Below are 12,981 nucleotides of genomic sequence, written 5' to 3' on the forward strand. Positions count from 1 at the left end.
TAACCGTATATTCCCCCCACAGTGCAGCCAGGGAAGGAAACATTTTAGGATCTTCTCTCTCTACATTAAATGAGGGCTTCCCTTCCATAGACACTGTTGGGGATGCATAGCCACCAGCAGGACATAACTTCATTCGCTTCATTTACGGCTCATCTGCTATGGTATCACCCACTCTGAATGGGGGCTCTCCACCTGGGCACCATCTAGCCTGAAAAATAGCTAACTGGCCAGTAATCCGTTGCTCGGAGTCCAGGTGCCCCCTCACGACAGGCACAAACTCTTTGGCATACACTGGGAGTTTTGAGCTCATGCACAAACAGTGCAATTCCTGTGTGACCAAGGGCCTACCATTGTGCAGATATTTGACGACTCCCCCCCTTCCACCAAACTGGAATGGCTACTGTGCTGTGTTTTACGTGTATTACCTCAGTAATAGATGCAAATATGGAAAGGCACAAAGGTGAAGCATACATCACCTTAGGCTACCTTCCCTGCATGAACAGAATTTCTGCAAAATTTTCGAAATGGGTGGCACGTTAAATCCAACAATAAGGACCATGTATTCATTTAATGAAAAGTTGTAAAAAATGCCAGAAGTGGAAACTCAATTCCCAAATCATAAGCCAGGGCCAAGAAAACTATCCAATGGAGAGGCAGAGGGGGAAAGGGATAGTGGAAACATAAGCTAGCAGCACGGAAAGGAAGTAATGGTGCAAAGGCTGGGACCCCATGGTAGCCAAGCACATACAAAAGAGTTGTGACCCCCTGGGGGGAATTCCATGTTTTTCAGAAGAATACATGGCTGGAAGTCAGCACAACAAATGAGCTTCTAACCAGCACAAATACCCCCCAACTCTAGCAGAGGTATTTGCAGTCCAGCAGTACCTATGAAGACAAGAGGACTATACCAGTCGTCTGCCCTGAGAGACAGCAGGCCCTTAACAGGGGCAATTGCCGTCATGGGCTGGTGTGCTCACCTTGACATCACGCACCTCTGCATGCAGGGGCAATTTCCACCCCTGGGGGCTGCTAACCCCTGCAAGGATACAGGCAGATTTCTTCAACACTAATGGCACCTACTGCAAGCAGTTGGTTGAGTTTCTGGAGGAATCTGGATAGGGTGTCTTCACCCTCCGTCCAGATCACAAAGACGTCATCAGTGAATCTGAATCAGATGTGGAGTTTGGGATTTGGAATTCTGGGGGGTTAGAAAGTATTCCTCTAGGCAGCTCATGAACAGGTTTGGCATAGGATGGTGCCATGTGGGTGCACGTTGCTGCACCATGAAAATATTTGTAGGTGGTGCCTTCATAGCAGCAGCAGTTGAGGGTGAGGATATAGTTGGTCACTGTGGCCACAGAGGTGGTTGTGGCTCTCTGTGACTCAACATCTCTCCTACATAGTGAGCAGCAATCTATCCCTTTCATAATATTGTTGTAAAGAAGGTGGTGATTTCTAGTAGATTCATCAATGGAACAGAAAGGGCTATACAATACAGATACATTGAAAATAATGGTGTCCTAAAATGAAATTATTGTATGGAATAATTTTTATAAGGGAATTATTTTCACATTCTGAAAAATTGATTGCTTGGATTCGTACTGTTTAGTACGGTAGAACCGTTCATTAGTTATTTAAGAGAGAAATTCATGGACAGGCATTATGCATTCTCTGCAGAGAAGGCCTCCTCAACATGCATATCGAGCTCTTGCTTGACAAGACAGGTGACTAAACTGTGATACAATACTCAAGTTTAATAGTGCATTAGTTTTACATTCTCCCCCCCCCCCCCCCCCCCACATGTTAGCAATGTCACATAGATGTGGGGAAGAAACAGACAAATAAACAAAAATGAAAAACAACACTTATGACATGCTTACATGATTTTGTAACTAGCAACAAGATGAAATGTTAACATGACAGTTATCTGGCTGCATTGGAATAGGAATAAATAAGAAGGGAAGAAACAAAATGTGCCTACTTGGAGGACTAAAGTAAGATAGAAACAGACATCCACACAATAAATTTATTGGCAAGGTAAAGTAAAGCATCTTGAAAGTACAGAAGGGTTAGGAGATGGAGATATTAGTTATGGACAGCAGGGAGTGTCTGAACATATGTAGCATGGTAGGAGACAGGGTGGGTGTAGCAAGAAGGAAGGAACTACACCTGTGTTAATGAACTGGGGGATTGGTTTGAGGATATTGGATACAGGGTGTCCCAGGAGGAATTGTCAATGTTCAAGAAGGCATTAGAACAAATGTGTTTCATAGTAGTGAAGATGAACAAGTGTTCAGAGCTCTTCAGGTATGCATTTTACAGCCCATGTTAACTATACATTTTTGCTTCAAAATACTGTTTCTGCCACATCCCTCAATACTGACTATTGCTCCTGACACATCCTACATAATGGCAACATCTCTGAAGGGAAAAGGAGAGTGGTTATGAATGGTTAAGTGGGTGTATCTGAGGAATGAGGCAAAAGTAATACAATGGAATTTAAACAGCAATGAAACACTGTATTTTTGGAACATTCACTCCAATGTTGTGCAAAACTAAGCTAGCTTGAGTTGTGCATTTAAAAAAAGTAAACTTGTCGATGAACAGCATGAAGGACTATGTAAAAAGAAATTTGTGATGTGAATATAAAATGATTCATTCCACATCATTGCAATTTATCATGCATATGATCTATGGAATAAGAAACTAGGGCACTAAATCATCTTGCAGGAACTGATATAATGAAAGTAATTCATAAAATATATCTAAGATAAATGTGCAGATACTGTTCATTGGTTTTATTTTTATTGTGTATGTAGTGAGCCATACTGAAGGATGAAGTGTGTGTTCAGTACGGCGTGCCAGTCACAAAGATTTATCAATGTGAAACATTTGTTCGAACAAGGAAGTAAATATTCCATGGATTGCCATCCTGCCCTCAGATCAGCAGCTGTTCCAAGAAATGTTACTTCAATAATAAGACAAATGTTAAAATGGAATCTAAATTAACTTCTGAGATTGATACTAATCTCGTATGTGGAAGGATAACATATATGATTAGCAAGAGTTCTCAACGTATTTAATACATCGGAAAATATATTGCATGTTATGTTGCAAATGATGTGGAAAGTTTATTCCTAATACATTTTGTAGGAGAGAGAACATTTTTGGGATTTGAAACAGTTAATATAGCCGTTGTGATGTGGGAAGTATATGGCCAAACTACTGTCACACAGATATAACAGCTACCCTATGTTTGAAGGCACACTTACATCACACAGATCCTACCAAGTTTAAGTCCGAAACCATTAGACATTTTATCATCACACTTCCTACTTGCATGTGAGATGCGTCTAAGAAATTCTCTACTATTTAATTTTGAAGTGAAGCTTACATACAGATGAATGCCTAGTGTCTTTGCTTAACAACAGTAAAGAATGACAGGGCTACAAGAAGTTGAAAAGAATTTGTCAGAAACAAAGGAAACATTTTCTAATTCTTCTTCTAAGAAAGGGAAGTCATCAACATGTCCACACATTAAGAAAAAATATGATGGTGACAATGATAAAGCAACATCAGAGTATCAATTATATTAACTTTTCTTTCTTTTAAAAATCACAGATGTTTACAGCAGTTGTTTGAAAGAATCTCATACCTGCCGCGATCCTGGCATCTGAACTTGAGCAATGCTTACAGCAGGACCCATAACATTTTGGGTTGCAGGAATACTGATAACTTGACCACTTCCTGTAGTTGATGTAAGTACAGTACCTGGTTTTAAGGAACCCTATAACAAACACAGATAAACAGAACTATTCATTACTGTTTTACTTGTAAGCAGAAAACTTAGTTGTAACTATTCTTCAAACAAATTTTATGTCATGCCATCTAAAGCTCTGGAACGCCACACAGGAAAATGATGGAGAGTGTGAAGTTGATACTGTCTTAATAACAACAGGGAAGAATGTACTTTTTCAAATTAATTTAATAATATGCCTCATTGAAACACAGGTAAGCACTAGATCACACCATAAAGTTTAGATTATTATTATCTGTAGCATGTAAGAGATTAAGATGCACATGAACAGAACCACAGCTCATCTCAGCGATTCGCAGCATCACTCTAATCGTCAATCTTAGAAGTGTTATTTTTACTGCTGAATCTACCAGATGGGAGTACAGTTAATTAACTACGTAGGTGGAATCCATCAGTTTAGTTTATCAGTACAACTAAAGCTGCAGGTACTGAGATATAGCAAGAATGTTGGCTCTATCATGCCACAAACTTAGCTAAATGATCTTTACATTTCACTTGATGTTTGAAAGGTTATCAGTGTTTCGTGTTATTCGTATGTAGGTTATTGAACGCTATTATAAAACAGAATTCTTGAAGCTACTACAGAAATTACACAAAATTCTGCCATAGCACTATTAAAAGTGAAGTGTTGATGCCGTTCTGCAAGTGTGAACTAATATGTAAGGTGAATGCAGTAGGCAAAATTCAAAGCTTCATTTTTGGTGCTGTTCACTTGCTACAACAGATGGACGGCCATAAACACAACACACAAATAAATTTAACATGACAGATTCATTTACTCCACTATAAGATATTCAAACTGAAAAATGGAGGGTATGGTAGTATAGTTTTATGAGAGATTTGAAAAGCTGCTCTATTTCTGCAAAATTTCGTCAGTTGCTGACAGGGTCTTAATTTTTTAGTGTGAGAATGACTAATTACATTTCTCAAAGTATTTAGAGTATTGTATATCTTCTACAGTTTGCATTATTAATAATACTTTTTAAAACAGGCTAAAAAGGATAGAATATTTTCTCTGAGCCCTATAACTGTTCCCAACCTGACATAGATACTCCTAAAAATGTGTTTGTGTGTATGACAATACTTGTAAAACTAAAATGAAAAATGTGGGATGCATGAATAGTACACAGAAGTTACTAATAATTTTATTGCACTGCAAATAATATGAACTGTTGTGTTTTTTTTTCTCTCTCTCAATGATAACTACTCATTGCACTCCTTAAAATCATCTACTACATGCACTCCACATTTTGTTTTAAATTTTGCAAATATTGTCACAGTTATTAAAAATTTCAGAAGCGCACATTTTCAGGACAATCTGTACGGGGTTGGAAGTCTGTTTGGGACTAGGAGAAATTATTTCATACTTCTCAGTCCCTTTTTTAAATGTTTATATTAAGAAGTTTTATTTAAATAATTATTTTTGCTTTTTAGTCTTGTGTGTGTGAAATTTTTCAATTGATTTCAAATATTTTGATGATATTAGAACACAGACATCGGTAAATTTCTGTTTCAGTTTGCAGATATCTCTGGTACACTGAAAGACAACCTTCACTGATATGAATGTAATGCAGGGGCTCATGAAAGTAAATACATTCTAAAACTTACATAAATATTAGTTTCAACACAAACTCACCTTTTAAAAAAAAATCTTATGGAATCAAGAACATGAAAATTTGCAAAAAGAATAGGATTGGTTGCTTTGCAATATGTCAATTACATACCAAGAAATTGCAAAGCGAAGCTGACACTTCAAATAAACTAAACGCGCTGCTATTGCACATCCCCAGATGCGAGAGTAAATTCCAGGTTGGTCGTAACTGCAAGGTGATTGACGTATGTAATTTTACTTTCACCAATACCACAAGGACCGAAAGTAGGAATAGGTTTTCCTACCACAAACATTGTTCTGTACACAGCAGTTTCCCTCCTGCATGTTTTATGTATCAATGTACACACTGCAGAACAGAACTGGTCAGTGTGTGGTGAATTGTTACACTACCCAGTACAAACCATCACCTCTGCAGTTGTGTACTGTAACAGACCGCAACCAGCACTGTGTTTGGGGAACAGCTCACTATGAAGTAAGTTGATCTGTGTGGAGGTACACACAGGTACACGGCACTGATGGGCTGTACACTGCAACTGGTATCAATGCTGTAAATGTGATGTTAATTTACCCGTCCATCTGTTCTAGGCATTTGACATGGTTTTCACAAATAAAGAAATGGTTGACACTTTACTACTTTATGGCAAATGTCACCAAAATGGCACAGTAGCAGCACAGCTGGATGCCCAGTATAACTCTAACAGACATCTTCCAATGTACCCTATCTTCATAAATATTGTTAGAGACCTCCACACGACAGTACACGTGTCTCCAGAAACATAGATCCAGAGCAAAAGAATAATACTTGAAGCAACAGAAGTAACTGTTATGAGGGTTGCAGCACTAAACCCTCATGAAATGGAGACACTGGTAGGAATCCTCTCTAACAAGGGTGCTGCACATTCTTCATACGTATAAATACCACCCCTACGAGTTGCTACTTGAAGGTCTTCATGGAAACGACTTTCAAATTGGCCTAGAATACTGTCCATAAGTTCTGCAGAAAGGCTACAACTTTATGCGCAGGGTGCTGTTTACTGATGAAGACATGTTTGAAAACCATGGGAACATCAATTTACACAATATACACTACTGGTCACTGGAAAACCCACATTGATTGTCAGGTAGAACATTAATGTCAGTGGACAATCAATAGGACAACACATCACTGGCCCATATTTCACTGATGGCACTCTTAACGGTTGACAATAAGGGCAGTTCTTGAAAATGTACCTTACCTGAACTAATGCAATACCTACCTCTTCATTTGCATCAAATAATATGGTACAGCATGGAGAAATGCACTGAATCGACAATTCTCAAATTGATGGACAGCGCAGGGCATCCCTTCAGAGATTTCCAGTGTGGTCACCATACCTCACCCCCCCCCCCCCCCCTCCATTGACATTTTTGTCTGGGGGCGAGTAAAAAATGTGATGTCTCAGCAGCTTCCATCAACAATGGTCAACATGAAAGCCTGTATTACTGCAGCATGTGCTGCAATAACACCAGAAGCACTGTCAGCAGTGAGTCAATCGGCAATGGGCTGTAAACAGCGGTGTTGCCATGTAAATGGCGATCTCTTCAAAAATACGTTGTAGCATTTCTGCAGTGAGAAATGCAATTGCACACTTGTGTGAATTGTGTGTGTTTCTGGAAAGACATATGTTTGTTTTGTAGGTACTAGTGTACATTTATGGAATTATTTCCAAATGTTCTGTAGCATAGTAATTAAAAATTTTCAGTGACAAGCAACATTATGTAATTATGTACAACTACATACAACTAGCATTTATACCACTGTTACAAACTTGGTCAACCATTAATTATGTTTATCCTGGCTGGTGATGTTCGATATTATGTTTCTGTTTTGTCCATTCCAGTACTGTAACAAAGATCAATAATGCATGAATGTTTAAACCCTTTCCTTGTTTTTCATTGTGTGTTATTGACACCTGTATTGTTTCCAGTTCTCTTAATAACAGTACAAAAAGCAGTAAGTGCAGCATTTGTGGCATCATAATAAGTCAATCACATCACGATTATGAGCAATGTGTGGTTAAAGTTTGCATCTTCAGATGTTCAACAGCGATGCATTTTGTTTATTTTAAGTGTCAGCTTCAGACTGCAATTTTTCAGGATGTAACTGACATGTTGTGATGCAACCAACAGCATTCTTTTTGTGTTTTTTGATGTTATTGATTGTGTAAAAATAATGTGGCCAGTTCATTTACAAAATGTGTGTGTTGAAACTAGTATTTGCTTATGTTTTAGAATGTTTCACACTATTTACCTTCATGAGCCCCTACCTTATATTCATAAGCACAAAAGTTTTCTTTAAATATCTATTGCAGTTCCAGAGATATTAGCAACAAAATGTTTTGAGTATGCCTAGGCCACCCTGTCTATTGTGAATAGACCGTGAAGGTAAAAATTAAGTAGATTCACGCTCACACACAGGCTCACCAGCAACCGTTCTTACTGCAAAACATTTGCAACTAGTTCAGGAAAAGGGGAATCAGCAGTGGCACACAAACTGACCTTCACCACACACCAGACAAAATAGCGAGCTGATGTTGGACTGTCATCAGGCTCAAGTCTTTACCACATCGGAAGGTCAGTTCAAATTCAATTTCAAAATGTGTACCAAACAAACAGACAAATGAACAGAAAAAAAGCACCCTCTGGCAAACATCAAACAAGATGGTGAGTTAATATTGCATTGTCATCTGTTTCTGAGATATGTTGAAAGTTTCAGGTTACTAGCTCATTGGGAAGTTACTTGAAATCCTCTGTGGAGCCACCTGATGTCTGATGGTTATTTCCGTACAAGTATGAAAATACTTGTTTCAACCCAACATCTGCCCCCCCCCCCCCCCCTGGAAATATCACCATCTGGTACGACGTACTGGAGTCTGGGTCACACATATCAACTTCCACGACCTGTAGTGGAAGCCCAGAACTTCCAGAGACATGTGAGCAAAAAGTAACTGCCACAGAAAAATAGCTTACAGGTACACTCATCTACTGACTTACTTTCATAGATCGCACACAGTCTGACAGTTACAACTGCCACTGAAAAGTAGTTTATACTCGTCTGCTGACAGTTATTTTCACAGTTGCTTGAGTTCCTTATGATCACTCTATATAGTTAGTGAGCATGAAACTGAAGTTTTGGTAAACAAATGGCACACATTCTACAGGTTACTTCCAAGATCTATAGAACATATGTTACACGTGATCCATCTCTCCACTCTGCTCTGATAAGATCTCAGGTGATGCAAAAACGTAGTACAGACTTCATTAAAGAGGTGGCGCCACACATTATTGGCAGTTATTAAAAAATAACACCTTGTAACATATGTGCAATTACTACAGTAACAGCTACTTCTAAATAACAATTATTTCTATCAGTTAAGTTACTTTTTGACACCTCTAGCATGCATGTATGTGATCTGTGTTCCAGTCCATGTATAAATCCTGTAAACCCTAAGTTAAATTGAAGTGTTCAATGTGTGAAATGAGAGAAACTCATTTATTGTATTAGACATGTTGACAGCATGCCTGTTGAAAAACCTAAAGGAAAAAAAAATCAAAAATTTAATAGGCTACTCACCACATGGACGAGGCATTGAGTGGCAGCAGACACATTTAAAGTTTGGATTCTTCCCACTAAGACCAGCTTTTCTCAATGGTGCAGGTGGGAAACTCTCCCTACAACATATCCTTCATTTCCATCATTCCCCCTGGTCTCAACCTCCACTAGTCCCTCTCACTATCTGCCTTTATCACCTTCTTGATACATCCATTCAGCCTCATACAGGGCCGTTTACCCATCTGCACATCACAGTGCACTCTGCTTCTCTCCTCTGTCCTCCTCACTCTAAGCACAGCTTTCTGTTAGTAGCCAATGTAACGTTTGCAAAGGTAATGTGGCCTGTCCTAACCAATAAACCAACTGAATTTGTGCTTTATTTCAGTTGTGCAAAAAATGTTTTTGGAAAGCTGTAACTTTGATGTGAGTTTTGTCGCAGCTTCCCTCTATGCTTTTGCCTCATACATAGTTTTCAGCACGTGTGACAAATTCACCTATCTACCTACCATTAGATCGTCATTTTATGTCGTTTACTATCTCGTGGAAATCTGCAAAAATCTGCCTTAGTCCATTTGACATCCATTCACCTGGCTACATGTCATGTCCACATCCATTACAGTTTCACTAAAGTCATCATGAAGTACCACTCCAGTCAGTTTGCTGATACATTTGTACAGTCTAGTAATGCCCAGTATGCATCTCTTCAGTGCCCCATTTCTACAGAAACATTCAGATTTTGGATGGTTTTTTTCATTTTCAGTCTGTAACTAACTGCTGCAAGCCAAAACCAGTAGACTTCCTTAACAGATACACATCACGTTTGATAAGAACACCCTATTTAGTTGACCGAAAGTGCTCTGGTCTGTTTCACCCTTCTGTTTATTACTTTTACTGTCCATCCAGCCATCAGCCCCAACTACTGGTCAATTGGTTTTATGACTTCATTGTAAATTTGTACCACTTTCTTTTCAATGTGTTGGCTACACTTTTCAAAATTGCTCTATTAAGCTACTCCATCTTGACTGCAGCTGCATGCATCCTACTAATGGACCTGGATATTTAACTGATTCAGTGATGACTGGAGTACTTTCCTTAATTTTACAACAGAAATTCCACGATAGAAATATTGAAAATTAATTAGGAAAAGCAAACATCCATCTGAAACTGATAAATATGTGGCACATAAGCACAAAACAACAGATGTTACTACCCTATAAGTCACAACTATTTCTAGTTTAAATATGCACTAACCACACAAAAACATCTGAACATAACCATCCTTGGCCATCAGACTTAATTTCTTTGTCACTTCATGGTTAAGGAAATTTGGACTCTTTGGACCCTAATTGTTAAGTGTCGAGAATGGCGGTTAAAAACCTCACAATTGACTCAAGAGAAGGAACTCATGACAACTAATCTTGAGTTCTGAATAAATCTTCCAGGTATTTTACTACAAGTTTACGTAACATATTTTACTGGGTTCAATATTTCCTACAAGGGTTTTTGCTCTGCTACTTACTGTCTGCCATCCCTATCACTTAAAATTCAAAATGCAGTGATGCTTTCAGCATCTACCCGACACTTGAAACTATTACAATGCCAATTATCTGCCCACTGTTGTTAAACAGGGCTCTTTAATATGTCAATGGAAGGTTGCTTTCTATGAAGCCTCGAGATAATGTAATGTTTGTTTCTGCAGTTTTCTCGGTAAAGGTGTTGTCCACAAGACAGGTTTCAAACACTTTCAAACCCTTCCAACTGGCCGTGCAACACCTACTATTTTTACTGATAATATGCTCCAGTCAGTCAGTTTGGGAGCTGAATGCCATAGTTTCACACTTCTGCCAGCAAGAGCAGGAGAGCATTGTTTTATACATTTGTCTATGAAAAATATAAATAATACTGAAGATAAATGAAATTCTCAACATCATCACAAGGCAAAATTTTATTGATAATCAGACACCGCAAAAAATGACATACTGGCTTTGAAGAGATGCTGCAATCACTTAATATACAACAGATTTTGTTGCCCATCTAGAACACTTTTTTTAAATGAAAACAATCTAGATGTACAATAAAATCTGTTTTACCTTCACACATGTTGAACAGTTTAATGAGAATCTAATATACAAAGAATTTCAAGAAAGACAGGTAGATAGGGATCATGTGATAAATTTAATTAGTGCTTTTAGCTGAAGACTTGTAGAATGGAAGATAAAATGGCAGATACATTAATCCAAGATACAAGTTACAAATTTACTGTCGAGAGAAAATTATTAACTAATGTTGTTGTTGTTGTTGTTGTTGTTGTTGTTGTGGTCTTCAGTCTTGAAAGAGGTTTGATGCAGCTCTCCATGCTACTCTATCCTGTGCAAGCTTCTTCATCTCCCAGTACCTACTGCAACCTACATCCTTCTGAATCTGCTTAGTGTAGTCATCTCATGGTCTCCCTCTATGATTTTTACCCTCCACACTGCCCTCCAATACTAAATTGGTGATCCCTTGATGCCTCAGAACATGTCCTACCAACCGATCCCTTCTTCTGGTCAAGTTGTGCCACAAACTTCTCTTCTCCCCAATCCGATTCAATACTTCATCATTAGTTATGTGATCTACCCATCTAATCTTCAGCATTTTTCTGTAGCACCACATTTCGAAAGCTTCTATTCTCTTCTTGTCCAAACTATTTATCGTCCATGATTCACTTCCATACATGGCTACACTCCATACTAATACTTTCATAAATGACTTCCTGACACTTAAATCTATACTCGATGTTAACAAACTTCTCTTCTTCAAAAACGCTTTTCTTGCCATTGCCAGTCTACATTTTATATCCTCTCTACTTTGACCATCATCAGTTATTTTGCTCCCCAAATAGCAAAACTCCTTTACTACTTTAAGTGTCTCACTTCCTAACCTAATTCCCTCAGCATCACCCGACTTAATTCGACTACATTCCATTATCCTCGTTTTGCTTTTGTTGATGGTCATCTTATATCCTCCTTTCAAGACACTATCCATTCCGTTCAACTGCTCTTCCAAGTCCTTTGCTGTCTCTGACAGAATTACGATGTCATCGGCGAACCTCAAAGTTTTTATTTCTACTCCATGGATTTTAATACCTACTCCGAATTTTTCTTTTGTTTCCTTTACTGCTTGCTCAATATACAGATTGAATAATAGGCTACAACCCTGTCTTACTCCCTTCCCCACCACTGCTTCCCTTTCATGCCCCTCGACTCTTATAACTGCCATCTGGTTTCTGTACAAATTGTAAATAGCCTTTCGCTCCCTGTATTTTACCCCTGCCACCTTCAGAATTTGAAAAAGAGTATTCCAGTCAACATTGTCAAAAGCTTTCTTTAAGTCTACAAATGCTAGAAACGTAGGTTTGCCTTTTCTTAATCTAGCTTCTAAGATAAGCCGTAGGGTCAGTATTGCCTCACGTGTTCCAACATTTCTACGGAATCCAAACTGATCTTCCCCGAGGTCGGCTTCTACCAGTTTTTCCATTCGTCTGTAAAGAACTCGCGTTAGTATTTTACAGCTGTGAGTTATTAAACTGATAGTTCGGTAATTTCACATCTGTCAACACCTGCTTTCTTTGGGATTGGAATTATTACATTCTTCCTGAAGTCTGAGGGTATTTCGCCTGTCTCATACATCTTGCTCACCAGATGGTAGAGTTTTGTCAGGACTGGCTCTCCCAAGGCCGTCAGTAGTTCCAATGGAATGTTGTCGACTCCGGGGGCCTTGTTTCGACTCAGGTCTTTCAGTGCTCTGTCAAACTCTTCACGCAGTATCATATCTCCCATTTCATCTTCATCTACATCCTCTTCCATTTCCATAATATTGTCCTCAAGTACATCGCCCTTGTATAAACCCTCTATATACTCCTTCCACCTTTCTGCTTTCCCTTCTTTGGTTAGAACTGGGTTTCCATCTGAGCTCTTAATA

General features: G+C 38.6%; 1 protein-coding gene across 2 annotated transcripts in view; it reads right to left on the reverse strand.

Moving 5' to 3' along the window:
- LOC126329139 (protein lin-54 homolog) overlaps nt 1-12,981 on the reverse strand; it is a 236,570-nt gene that overhangs the window by 131,197 nt on the left and 92,392 nt on the right. For both annotated transcript variants that reach the window (XM_049996128.1, XM_049996129.1), the window contains exon 5: nt 3,656-3,787. In XM_049996128.1, the coding sequence (XP_049852085.1) occupies nt 3,656-3,787 (132 nt within the window). The remainder of the gene's footprint in view (nt 1-3,655; nt 3,788-12,981) is intronic.

The sequence above is a fragment of the Schistocerca gregaria genome, chromosome 2 (genome assembly GCF_023897955.1).
Source record: "Schistocerca gregaria isolate iqSchGreg1 chromosome 2, iqSchGreg1.2, whole genome shotgun sequence".
Classification (NCBI taxonomy): Eukaryota; Metazoa; Arthropoda; class Insecta; order Orthoptera; family Acrididae; genus Schistocerca; species Schistocerca gregaria.